This window comes from Oncorhynchus tshawytscha, linkage group LG22 (genome assembly GCF_018296145.1).
Source record: "Oncorhynchus tshawytscha isolate Ot180627B linkage group LG22, Otsh_v2.0, whole genome shotgun sequence".
Lineage (NCBI taxonomy): Eukaryota > Metazoa > Chordata > Actinopteri > Salmoniformes > Salmonidae > Oncorhynchus > Oncorhynchus tshawytscha.
The window spans coordinates 3,499,423-3,513,605 of record NC_056450.1 but is presented as its reverse complement, the minus strand read 5'-3'; the positions used below and the strand labels follow the sequence as shown (position 1 = coordinate 3,513,605).

At 41.6% G+C, this 14,183-nt stretch overlaps 1 protein-coding gene across 5 annotated transcripts in view; it reads left to right on the top strand.

The window, feature by feature from the left end:
* LOC112233893 (MORN repeat-containing protein 1-like) overlaps nucleotides 1-14,183 on the top strand; it is a 73,395-nt gene that overhangs the window by 19,932 nt on the left and 39,280 nt on the right. For 4 of the 5 annotated variants that reach the window (XM_024401797.2, XM_024401796.2, XM_024401795.2 and 1 more), the window contains one exon: nucleotides 6,108-6,179. The exons of the other annotated variant lie outside the window; for it this stretch is intronic. In XM_024401797.2, coding sequence (XP_024257565.1) covers nucleotides 6,108-6,179 — 72 coding nt within the window. The remainder of the gene's footprint in view (nucleotides 1-6,107; nucleotides 6,180-14,183) is intronic. 5 annotated transcript variants of the gene reach the window in all.

The window sequence follows — 14,183 nt, the reverse complement described above, 5'->3', positions numbered from 1 at the left end:
CTTCTATCAATGTAATTGCCTGCATAATTTCAAATCCCCCATATATACTGTACATGCAGTTGAAAGTAGGAAGTTTACATACACTTAGGTTGGAGTCCTTAACTCGTTTTTCAACCACTCCACACATTTCTTGTTAACAAACTATAGTTTTGGCAAGTCGGTTATCGACATCTACTTTGTGCATGACACAAATTTTTCCAACATTTATTTACAGACAGATTATTTCACTTGTAATTCACTGTATCACAATTCCAGTGGGTCAGACGTTTACATACACTAAGTTGACTGTGCCTTTAAACAGCTTGGAAAATTCCAGAAAATGATGTCATGTCTTTAGAAGCATCTGATAGGCTAATTGACATCATTTGATTCAATTGGAGGTGTAATTGGAGGTGTACCTGTGGATGTATTTCAAGGCCTACCTTCAAACTCAGTGCCTCTTTTCTTGACATCATGGGAAAATCAAAAGAAATTGGCCAAGATCTCAGGAAAACAAATTGTAGACCTCCACAAGTCTGGTTCATCCTTGGGAGCAATTTCCAAATGCCTGAAGGTACCACGTTCATCTGTACAAACAATAGTACGCAAGTGTAAACACCATTGGACCACGCAGCCGTCATACCTCTCAGGAAGGAGACTCGTTCTGTCTCCTAGAGATGAATGTACTTTGTGTTAAAGTACAAATCAATCCCAGAACAACAGAAAAGACCTTGTGAAGATGCTGGAGGAAACGGGTACAAAAGTATCTATATCCACAGTAAAATGAGTCCTATATCGACATAACCTGAAAGGCCACTCAGCAAAGAAGAAGCCACTGCTCCAAAACCGCACATGGGGACAAAAAACGTACTTTTTGGAGAAATGTCCTCTGGTCTGATGAAACAAAAATAGAACTGTTTGGCCATAATGACCATCGTTATGTTTGGAGGAAAAGGGAAGAGGCTTGCAAGCCAAAGAACACCATCCCAACCGTGAAGCATGGCGGTGGCAGCATCATGTTGTGGGGGTGCTTTGCTGCAGGAGGGACTGGTGAACTTAACAAAATAGATGGCGTTCAAGGAAGGAAAATATGTGGATATATTGAAGCAACATCTCAAGACATAAGTCAGGAAGTTAAAGCTTGGTTGCAAATTGACAATGACCCCAAGCATACTTCCAAAGTTGTGGCAAAATGGCTTAGGACAACAAAGTCAAGATATTGGAGTGGCGTGGCCAAAGCCCTGACCTCAATCCTATAGAACATTTTTGGGCAGAACCTGAAAAAGTGTGTGCGTGCAAGGAGGCCTACAAACCTGACTCAGTTACACCAGCTATGTCAGGAGGAATGGGTCAGAATTCACCCAACCTATTGTGGGAAGCTTGTGGAAGGCTACCCAAAACGTTTGACCCAAGTTAAACAATTTAAAGGCAATGATTCCAAATACTAATTGAGTGTATGCAAACGTCTGACCCACTGGGAATGTGATGAAAGAAATAAAAGCTAAAATAAAAAATAATTCTCTATACTATTACATCTCACATTTTTTAAATAAAGTGGTGATCCTAAATGTCGTAAGACGGGGAATTTTTACTCGGATTAAATGTCAGGTTTTGTGAAAATTTGTTTAAGTGTATTTGGCTAAGGTGTATGTAAACTTCCGACTTCAACTGTATATAGGTTTTTTATAAATAAACTCAGCAAAAAAAGAAACGTCCTCTCACTGTCAACTGCGTTTATTTTCAGCAAACTTAACATGTTTAAATATTTGTATGAACATAAGATTTAACAACTGAGACCATAAACTGAACAAGTTCCACAGAAATGTGACTAACATAAATGGAATAATGTGTCCCTGAACAAAGGGGGGGGTCAAAATAAGTAACAGTCAGTATCTGGTGTGGCCACCAGCTGCATTAAGTACTGCAGTGCATCACCTCCTCATGGACTGCACCAGATTTGCCAGTTCTTGCTGTGAGATGTTACCCCACTCTTCCACCAAGGCATCTACAAGTTCCCGGACATTTCTGGGGGAATGGCCCTAGCCCTCACCCTCCGATCCAACAGGTCCCAGACGTGCTCAATGGGATTGACATCTGGGCTCTTCGCTGGCCATGGCAGAACACTGACATTCCTGTCTTGCAGGAAATCACCCACAGAACGAGCAGTATGGCTGGTGGCATTGTCATGCTAGAGGGTCATGTCAGGATGAGCCTGTAGGAAGGGTACCACATGAGGGAGGAGGATGTCTTCCCTGTAACGCACAGCGTTGAGATTGCCTGCAATGACAACAAGCTCAGCCCACTGTTACTAGACCGTCATTGAAAATAAGAATTTGTTCTTAACTGACTTGCCTAGTTAAATAAAGGTAAAATAAAAAACCTGGAATGCTTTTCCAGCAGTCTGGAAGGAGTTCCCACATATGCTGAGCACTTGTTGGCTACTTTTCCTTCTCTCTGTGGTCCGACTCATCCCAAACCATCTCAATTGGGTTGAGGTTGGGGGATTGTGTAGGCCAGGTCATTTGATACAGCACTCCATCACTCGTCTTCCTGTTTATAGTCCCACTAAGCCCAAACCAGATGGGATGGCGTATCGCTGCTGAATGCTGTAGTAGTCATGCTGGTGTGCCTCAAATTCTAAGTAAAACACAGACATTGTCTCCAGCAAAGTACCCCCACACCATAACACCACCTCCATGCTTTACGATGGGAATGCAGAGATCATCTGTTCACCCACACTGCATCTCATAAAGACACGGAGGTTGGAACAAAACTTCTCCAATTTGGAGTCCAGCGCAAAGGACAAATTTGCAACAGCCTTTTGTCCATAGCTTGTGTTTCTTGGCCCAAGCAAGTCTCCTCTTCACATTGGTGTCCTTTAGTAGTGGTTTCTTTGCAGCAATTCAACCGCAATGGCCTGATTCACACAGTCTCCTCTGAACAGTTTATGTTGAGATGTGTCTTACTTGAACTCTGTGAAGCATTTATTTGGGCTGCAAGTTCTGAGGCTGGTCACTCTAATGAACTTATCCTCTGCAGCAGAGGTAACTCTGGGTCTTCCATTCCTGTGGCGGTCCTCATGAGAGCCAGTTTCATCATAGAGCTCAATGTTTTTAGCGACTGCACTTGAAGAAACTTTCAAAGTTCAAGAAATTTTCCAGATTGACAGACCTTCATGTCTTAAAGTAATGATGGACTGTCATTTCCCTTTGCTTATTTGAGCTGTTCTTGCCATAATATGGACTTGGTCTTTTACCAAATAGGGCTATCTTTTATATACCCCCCTTACCTTGTCACAACACAACTGATTGACTCAAATGCATTAAGAAGGAAAGAAATTCCACATTAACTTTTAACAAGGCACGCCTGTTAATTGAAATGCATTCCAGGTGACTCCCTCATGAAGCTAGTTGAGAGAATGCCAGAAGGGTGTCTGTTTAAAGAACCTCAAATATAAAATATATTTGTTTAACACTTTTTTGGTTACTACATGATTCCATATGTGTTATTTCATAATTTTGATGTCTTTACTATTATTCTATAATATAGGAAATAATCCAAATAAAGAAAAAACGTTGAATGAGTGTGTTTTAAAACCTTTCACCGGTAGTGTATTTAAAAGAAACCATCTACATGCAGATCGGTTTGGGCAATTTGCACATTCGGATCAAAATTATTGTTAAATAAAATCATCACTCTTTTTGAGTTTCTTTGCCCATGGTAGAAGTATATTTCACCCCCACAGTCCTTTTCCACACATCTCTAAAGTTGTTGAATGCGTTTCCTATAAACAATCAATATTATATTCCTTCTCTTTTAGCCAGGAAAATACTGATTGTCTTATCTGCTAAGCCCTTACAATTATACTCGGCTATACTTATTTCACCATATGGCCTTTGAGAGATTGGGACCCGTCCTTTAAAAAGCGCACACAGTGCCACCCACAGAACAGAAGCAGATTGACTGGCAAAAGTATTTCCAAAACACTCACCTCCGTTGTATTGTATACTGTTATTACAAAAAATATATATGTAAAAAAATCTTGCATAGCTTAATTTATTTCCTCAATTAACAAACACTAATATGTAGGAACTTCATACGAAGGATTGTTATCTATAACCAGGACCGGCATTACAAAAATATATTTTTTTGGCAAGCACGGATTATTTTGGGAAACAATTATTGTGATTCATCCTATACTGTCCTTGACATCATTACCCCTTAGCAACAGATGTGGGATACATACACACCCTTCCTCCACAAACAACCACAAGCTCAGATGTTCAACAGTTGTTCCATCCCCGAGCCCAACTCAACAGAAGACTTGATGTGTGAATGCATATACAATTGTAGCCGTTTGAGAAGGCATGCAAAATTGAGCAAGAATGGGGAGATTTGCTTAACCAATGTCAAGTCCTAGCCGATGGAGCTCATATACACTCCTGAAACACAAACACATGCTGGTCCCCCGTTGTTACCATTTTCCCAAGTGTCTCTGAGTAGTCAGACCTTTTGATTATTTTGTGCCGCCAGGGCCACAATCATTTCCCCCCCTCTCTGATTGTCTGAGTGTGACCCCCTCCCCATGGGTTACTGCAGCTAGTGTTGCCAGCATTGCCACTACCTGGGTGGGGGTTTCCAGCGGAATTCCCACTAGCTATGTACAAGGTCGTCAAGGTTCTTATTAGCAGCTTTGAGAAATCCTTGTATATTATGCTTACCCTCCCGGGGGCTTTGGCTTTGTTGGACCAACCCTGCCAGGCAGGCTCAGACTGTTGAGGATGCTGTTTTAGTGAGTCTCTGACCACGTTTATCTTTCTGTCTTGGCTGCGTATAGGCTACTTGCAGTAAGCCTATAAAACAGATAAGGATTTCTCCTTAGTGTGTGGGTCGCTCAGATGGGTGTCTAGGGTACAGGGTTCACCGTTCCATCATGATAGGACAATAAATAAATAGACTTTGTAATTTATTTTTAAATGTGTATCCCATATCTGCACAGAATGTAAAACTCTCACAACTCTTGTTCGCAGACACTGGCATTTGCAACCATTTTCCTTTTTCAGTCACTTAACTCACCACACTTTTCCAATCACAAAAACACACACCCCATCTTCCATTACAACCACACTCCCCCACATATACACCCGCACAGTCTATTCGCTTTGAAGAGTGGGGACAGAACTTTGCGCCGTTCTGCAATTTCCTTCGGGAACTGATCATTCATGCCTATCTTTGTGCCAGCGAGTCTTTTGCCCAGGTTTTTAACCATTATTTTTTATCTTTAAAGAATGCAAATTTGGCAACAATCGGGTGCTCGTTTCTCTGTCCGAAAAGATTTACACATTCGATTTTTATTTTGTTGACAGTATTGCCTGGGATTTGTTACTCTCTCTGGGTCCTCATTCTCTTTAATACTGTTAGTAGCATATCTTCTCTCATAGATCTAGTCTGTATTTCAAGTAAGGCTTCTCTTAGAAACATGTTCTTTAACATCTGTTTCAATAGTATGGACTGTAGCGTTTAGATTTTTGGTTTCTTTCTCGATTGTTGTAGAATTTTCGTCACTCATCTCGAGGCTCGACTTTAACTCCTGTATATCTTTACCGACTAGTTCAAGTATGCCCAACTTATCATTCATCGTCTTTAGCAAGACGGTCTCTACACTTATACATTTTGTGTTGTTATCCGGATTGCAGCTTATTGCCCACGAATATGTGGAGTGAAGTGCTAATATTTAGTCGGATTTACAGATATTGAATATTAGGTTTTTATCTTGAGGCATTCTGTTCTGCTGTCTTCAGTCTGCCATTGTTCTTCCCTACACTCTGTCCTGCTTGGTGGTGTTTTGTTTTGTGAGGGAAGTGTATTCAAAATCCATTAATAGTATCCATAATATTATAGCCGGCCCTACACATTCCATTTCCCTGACCAAACTGAGACACTGTCACTCTAATGGCCTGCAGAGTTCTGATTCTGTGTTCTTCTGAATTTGGCAGTTAATGACGAGATACTACATGGATATGATGCATTATATTATATATACCAGAGCCTTATCGATATACTATCCAGTAGTGTATTATATTGTATGTCAGGACCATGATAGAGTTGAGTGTGCTTCCTCTGCTCAGGAAAGGAAGTGCGTGGGGAGCAGAATCAGTCAGGAGAAGGGGAATCGACCACCATCACCGAGTACTTCTCAGGTAATTATGCCTCTCGTTAACACATCTGCGTCTTTAACTTCTTCAAGATTCATGAAAATGGTTTGGAGATCTGGATTGCCATATAAGTTATAGGCTAGAGTTGGCAAGAGGGTCCATCAAGTTCACTACCTTAAAACCTTTTAAATGTAATTGTCAAAATGTAGATTTACACCTAAATAGACGTACCCAAAAGTAATTATTTACCGAGAGGGCCATAAACAATACGTAGTAATGCTTATACTGTCTGAAAGATTAAAATCTCACCTTTTCTGGTAAAACATAGAAAATAAATTGCTGAGATGTAGTCACATTTATGGACACAAGCTCAAGTACACAGTACAAATATGAAAAATTATATGGGAATAGGACTTGAACCGATTTGAAATGCTTTCTAAATATAGTAACAATCAAATTATAAACTACTTTAAAACATTTCACCTTTCTTATAACTGTAAAATAAATATGATCATACTTAGTGAGAGTACAATATTGGCACCATTTCATATAACCGATGACTGAGTATTTCTGCCCAGCGTCCTCTGAGCGAAGCACAGACGCCATTCAAATGCCTGCTGACACGTTGAAAGTGGTCTTGTTAAAATTCTACAAAATGATTTTGTATTTTTTCTTGTTGAGAAAAATCCAGTTGATACTGCATTTGCTGCAATCGCTAGAATCTCTGGGTTAATAACACATATTGTTAGCGGAGCTGCGAGGTTCACAGCAAGGGGAGTTTGATCCTTTGTCTGGATAGGCCCGAAAATGTAACTTGTCGCTCTCTATGAGGTGTCAGATTTCACATACTCCATCTCAGATGAGAGCCGAGAACTGCATGCGAAGCGGGACAACCGAAGGTGTCACGGCCAAAGTGCATTCATTGAATAATAAAATGGATGAGCTCCGATCAAAACTAACCTACCAACGGGACATTTAAAAACTAATATCTTGTGTTTCACCGAGTCGTGGCTAAATGACGACATGGATAACATACAGCTGCTTGGGTTTTTCGTGCATCGGGAAGATAGAACAGCTGCCTCCGGTAAGACAAGGGCTGGCGGTCTGTGTCTATTTGTAAATAACAGCTGGTGCACAAAATCTAATATTAAGGAAGTCTCAAGGTTTTGCTCACCTGAGGTAGAGTATCTCATGAAAAGCTGTGGACCACAGACTGGAATATGTTCCGGGATTCTTCCAATGGTATTGAGGAGTACACAACATCAGTCACTGGCTAGAAGCACAAACATTTTGCTAAACTCGCATTAACATCTGCTAGTGATCAATAACATTTGATTTGGTTTCGTCAATAAGTGCATTCGACGCTTGTCGGATGTGGCATGGCTTGCAAACTATTATGGACTACAAAGGGAAGCACGTCCACGATCTGCCCAGTGACACAAGCCTACAAGATGAGCTAAATGACTTCTATGCTCGCTTCGAGGCAAGCAACACTGAAGCATGCATGAGAGCACTAGCTGTTCCGGAAGGATTGTGTGATCCCGCTCTCCGTAGCCGATGTGTGTAAGACCTTTTAAACAGGTCAACATTCACAAGGCTGCAGGGCCAGACGGATTACCAGGACGTGTCTTCACTGATATTTTCAACCTGTCCCTGTAACACCAACATTTTTCAAGCAGACCACTATAGTCCCTGTGCCCAAGAACCCCAAGGTAAACTGCCTAAATGACTACTGACCCAAGGCACTCACGTCTGTAGCCATGAAGTGCTTTGAAAGGCTGGTCATGGCTCACATCAACACAATTATCCCAGGAATCCTAGACCCACCCTAATTTGCATACCGCCCAACAGATCTACAGATGACGCAATCTCTATTGCACTCCACACTGCCCTTTCCCACCTGGACAAAACAAACATCTACGTGAGAATGCTGTTCATTGACTACAGCTCAGCGTTCAACATCATAGTGAAGTCAAAGCTCATTGCTAAGCTAAGGACCCTGGGACTAAGCACCCCCCTCTGCAACTGGATCCTGGACATCCTGACGTCCCCCGCCAGGTGGTGAGGGTAGGTAGCAACACATCCGCCACGCTGATCCTCAACACGGGGGCCCCTCAGGTGTGAGTGCTCAGTCCCCTCCTGTAATCCCTGTTCACTCATGACTGCACGGCCAGGCACGACTCCAACACCATCATTAAGTTTTCCGACGACACAACAGTAGTAGGCCTGATCACCAACAACAATGAGACCGCCTGTAGGGAGGAGGTCAGAGACCTGGCAGTGTGGTGCCAGGATAACAGCCTCTCCCTCCAAGTAATTAAGACAAAGGAGATGATCGTGGACTACAGAAAAAGGAGGGCTGAGCACGCCCCCATTCTCATCGACAAGGCTGTAGTGGAGCAGGTTGAGATCTTCAAGTTCCTTGGTGTCCACATCACCAACAAACTATCATGGTCCAAACACACTAAGACAGTCGTGAAGAAGGCACGACAACACCTATTCCCCCTCAGAAGACTGAAAAGATTTGGCATGGGTCCTCAGATCCTCAAAAAGTTCTACTGCTGCACCATCAAGAGCATCCCCCCCCCCCACACACACACATTTTTACGCTGCTGCTATTTGCTGTTTTTTATCTATGCATAGTCACTTTACCTCTAGCAAAATGTATATTTTACCTCAACTAAACTGTGCCCCCTCACATTGAATCTCTACCGGTACCCCCCTGTATATAGTCTCGCTACTGTTATTTTATTGTTGCTCATTAATTATTTGTTATTTTTTTGACATTTTTTTTGACATCAGTTTATTTTAGTAAATACTTTAACACTTATTTTTCTTAACTGCGTTGTTGTCTAAGGGTTTGTATAAGCATTTCACTGTAAGGTCTAACACCTGTTGTATTTGGCGCATGTGACATAATATTTGATTTGATTGGATTTGATTTTGAAATAGGGGACTAAATGTTTTTAAATGGTGAAAGCCTATATTAACATGGGGAGCACCAAAAGAGGCTTCCGTGGCAAGTGTGCCCTTCTGGCCTAGAATTTCGGGATTTTAGGTGCAAGGCCATTTTGCCTTCAAATGGTACCCTATATCTATAGTTTGAGAAATATAATATAGGATAATTATTAATATTAACATCTAAAGGCTTCTGTTGACATACTCGAGGCTTGTTACGCACTGCAACCTCAGTCATCTTGCAATCTGAGCGGAGACGGTCAACATCTTGAAACCATAAACGTAATGTTTTACCAACTGTACTTTGTCATTTTTCTGTGTTCCGACCATAGGAATGGTAAGAGGATTATTTTATAAACAATTCCTCATATGCCATTGAACCCAGAATTGCTGTCATGTTCTCTACTGTCTTTTGTTGTCCAGCAGCCAAAGACACAATCCGAGTCATATTAACAACCCATCTTTAGATCTTACCTCTTTCTACATTTCTAAAGGATATTTTCGTTTGTCATATGAAACGCTTGCATTTGCAGTGTGCTTTTCAATCATTTAATTTTGGAACATTTGCGCTTATAGACAACTGCCGTGCGCACATTGCTGCGTTCATAATGTGAAGAAAGCCTAATAGTTTATCGTTCTGATCTGTAGCAGCAGCCTCATTTGCTTTTAAAAGTTGTATTTTATGTACAGTTGTATTCATTTGGGATCTATCATCCCACAACTGTCCCAGTTGAGTCTGTTATTTATTTCTCTCACAGAATGACAAGCTGACCAATAGAATAGGTACTTCTGCACTATGGAGGAAAGTAGATTGACATACAGTAGGTTTGTGCTTTTGCTGTTTGTTACTCATCTTGTTGGCTGACAAAAAGTAAATGTGGACAGTTCTTCTAACATCTTCACTATGCACCTTGGAATTGGATAAGGACGTGTGCCGTTGCATCCCCAATTTTTCCGTCTTCACTTGTAGCCTACTTCGGAGCTGCTAGGCCTGTGGAAAGGAACTGATCGTGTGACGGCATTGGCTTATCAGAATTGAGATATCTGAGTGAGCCACCTGAGTGATAGGTGCTTTGGAGCACTGCGATTGGCAGTCGGGAGAAGGGAATTATAATTATTATATTCAGCCCAAGGGCACAATGGCCACTTTTTTTCCGCAAGGCATGGATTGTTTTTGGGGACATTACAACCACACAAGGGGTCATCGGCGGCCATAGCCGTCGTTGCCACTGGGAAATTCGAGGCCTGGTGCCCTCTATCCAATTATATGGGTACATTTTGATAGACAGCAGAATTCTGAGGAGAGTCCTTTCTCAACCTCACCACCAATGACCTTAATCTAATTTTTAGTCTGAACAATGTTCCTCCTTATGGTCGCTTAGTCCTCTAGTTAAGTCGTTATTGACAGCATTAAGATGTTCTCTTGGAATTAAGTGAAAGTACACAATATTAGTGTATTTTATTTTCCTCTTCAGGGGCTCTTTTGCGGCCCTTGTTTTTTGACCGATTTACAGTTGTTTGTTCTCTGTTGTCCAAGGTCTGAGGATCAATGCTATTTGATCGAGCCTGATCTTTTCGAGAACTTGCGCTTATCTCTGTTCAAAGTGCCACTGATAGTGAAAATCCATCGAGGCTCTCTTCGGACAGCACGAGCAGCTCTTTTACTTTACTTTATCTCTCTCTCTCTCTTGCTCCCCAAGCGCATCTCCCATTCATTTGCACTGAACAACAGTGGACTGCGCAGGGCTTCGCCCGCAAAGTTCAAAGGAAGCCCTCTCAGTTAAGTGGAAATGCACAGGGGATGATAATTCACTGCTCTCCATGCTGCGAGAGAGAAAGAGGGAGGGAGAGAGGATGAAGTAAGTAATGGAGTAACTGAGAAGGAGAGAAAGGAGTAAGTAAATGAGATGAAAAGGAGAGATGAAGGGCAGAGAAGTAGGAGAAAGAGGGAGTAATTAAGAGTTTACAGAAGCAGCACAACTGAGTACATTCATGACTACTAAAACAGAGCTTAAATTGTATTAACTTGGATAAAGTATCAGGACATAGAAATGGGAGGGAGAGAGAGGCAGTGCAAGAGACCGAGATGAATTGCGAGGACGTGTGTTTGTTTGTACGCACGGGTGTGTGTGTGTGTGCGTGTGTGTCAAAAGAGAGAAGAAGGTCAGAGCGCCGGCGAGGCTGCTTCCGTCTCGCCTCGTTAATTTCCTGACGGCCTCGGCTCATTTCGCAGCAGTTAAGCTAGGTGAGAAAGCAACTGACCCCTACGGCTAATCCTCCCCCCGCTGCCACCTGCTCCATCTCTCTCTCCCTCATACCTCTTTCATTCTCTCTCCCTTCTCTCACTCTCTCTCCCCTCTCTATCTCTACCACTCTCTTTCTCTCTCCCCCTCTCTCTCTTACTGCCCCTCTCTTCCTCTCCATCTCTGTATATGGTTGCTGTGTTTTCACCATCAGGCCACTCCCATAGGAGCTGCAGCTTTATCAAGTCTAGGAGTATAAGAAAGGGCATCATCATTAGGTTAGTCTCTGATCGCCCTCCCTAAGTAATTATCCCTCACCTAGACTCTGGCAGCAGACATAATTGATTTAATGGAGTGTTCTCTCTCTCCACTTCTTTTACGATGCTCAGGAGTATGTTTTCTCTTGTTAAAGATTGGGATACATTTTTGATTAATGGCGTACAACACCGCAAAACACTTTTATTGAAATCTGAATGGGATTTAATGTGGAGTGTAAATGGTTAATGTCGTAAATGGAGATCCTTTTGTAAGGGGTGTTCTGTATTTCATTTGCTTATTTATTTCTGTATCAAGGAGAGAATGAATCTCTCACCATAGAAAAGACCCAGAGACATTGGAGGTGTCAATTTGAAACGATTACAACATTTTATCAGTACAGTACATCACACATAAAAGGCCCATAGCCATTTCAGAGAGATTTATTTACCGAAGGTGCCATTGACGGGCATTAAAACACAGAATTTACAGTTTTCCATCTGGTTTTATAATACTTCTGGTCAAATATGTGTGAAAAATCCAATTATGTTTTATTGATCATCAAAACTATCTGGAAGCTTTGGCCTTGAATTTATGAGAGTGGGGTGCAGACGTGATTCAGACCTGATAAATCAAGGTAATTTCAGTTGGCCTCCAGAGGTGGGGTGCTTGTAGAGGTGAGCCTCTACCTCCTCCATCCATCCATCTATTCCTCTCTCTTTCACCCTCTCTCTGATGATTTAATCATGGCGTTCGCTTAGGGATCATACCTTGAAAATGATGTATATCTTAAAGGGTGCCTGGTCGACTGGAACAGAAAACAGACATGCATTTAAATGTCCCCCCAAATTCTTCATCCTTTTTATACCTTCATTGATAGATGTTGAACCTGGTAAGTAATGTTAAAGAAGCAACACTCTACTCTACCGTAATGGCTTTTACTTGGCTGTGGCTTAAGACGAACAGTCGTTATTGTGGTTTAGAGGGATTCCATATGAAACCAGGACAAAAAAAGACAGGATTTGGGGGATTTTCGTGACATTTATATCTAAAAGCATAATTGGCATATTTCTGACATTTTGGCCTTACCTTGGCCTCCTTTAAGACTCCATAATATTTCATCTGTAGGTGCTACAAAGCAGCAATTGGTGTCAAATGAAGCTTTACCACTTGCTCTGTAATATGAGTAGTATTTTGATTTCAGTAACATTTTGTTTTACATTAATTTATGAATATTGTAAAATATTAACATGAATATTGAAAAAACACATTTTATGATTGACATTATGATCCAATTTGTAAGCATTACAACAGAGTGAATGTGAAAATGGATTCAGAATGGACACCCTATGCTGGTAATTTGCAGGATGTGCAATGATACGAGTAAAAGAAGGGCTGTGATTGGTTACATTGCCTTCTATACCAATTTCTCTGTATAAAATGGGCCATAACTTTAAAACTAGCAGAGATCCCACTCTGAAACGTTGATATACCCATAGAATATGTTCAACAATATAGAACAATTAGCAAAATCCAAAATAGTTTCTTTTCAATATTCATTTTATTTTTTAAATGTTTTAATCAATGTAAAAAAATATATATATTTTATTGAAATTAAAATACTACTCATACTGTATTACAGAGCAAGCGGTAGAACTTTGACACCAATGTTTGCTTTGTACACTGAAATTGTTGCATGTTGCATTTATATTTTTGTTCAAAGATTTTACTGAGTTACAGTTCAAAGGAAATCAGTCAATTTGAAAGATTTTTTTTTTGGGCCATAATTGATAAATTTCACATGACTGGGTGGCAGGTAGCCTAGTGTTTAGAGCGTTGGGCCAGTAACCGAAAGGTTGCTAGATTAAATCTCCGAGCTGACAAGGTAAAAATCTGTCGTTCTGCCCCTGAACAAGACAGTTAACTCACCATTCCCTGGACGCTGAAGACTTATGGTAGCCCCTCGCACCTGCTCCTTCGGATAGACTTGATCAGGTTGATGATTGTGGCCTGTGGAATGTTGTCCCACTCCTCTGCAATGGCTCTGCGAAGTTGCTGGATATTGGCGGGAACTGGAACACGCTGTTGTACTCGTCCATCCAGAGCATCCAAAACATGCTCAATGAGGTGACATGTCTGAGTATGCAGGCCATGGAAGAACTGAGACATTTTCAGCTTCCAGGAATTGTGTACAGATCCTTGCGACATGGGACCGTGAATTATCATGCTGAAACATGAGGTGATGGTGGTGGATGAATGGCACGACAATGGGCCCCGGGATCTCATCATGGTATCTCTGTGCATTCAAATCGCTATCAATAAAGTGCAATTGTGTTTGTTGTCTGTAGCTTTTGACTGCCCATACCATAACCTCACCACTACCATGGGGCACTCTGTTCACAATGTTGACTTCAGCAAACTGCTTGCCCACCTGATGCCATCTGCCCAGTACTGTTGAAACCTGGATTCATCCGTGAAGAGCACACTTCCTCAGCGTTTCGGGGGCCATTGAAGCATTTGCCCACTGAGGTCGGTTACGACTCCAGTCAGGTCAAGACACGGGTGAGGACAACAAGCACTCAAATTAGCTTCC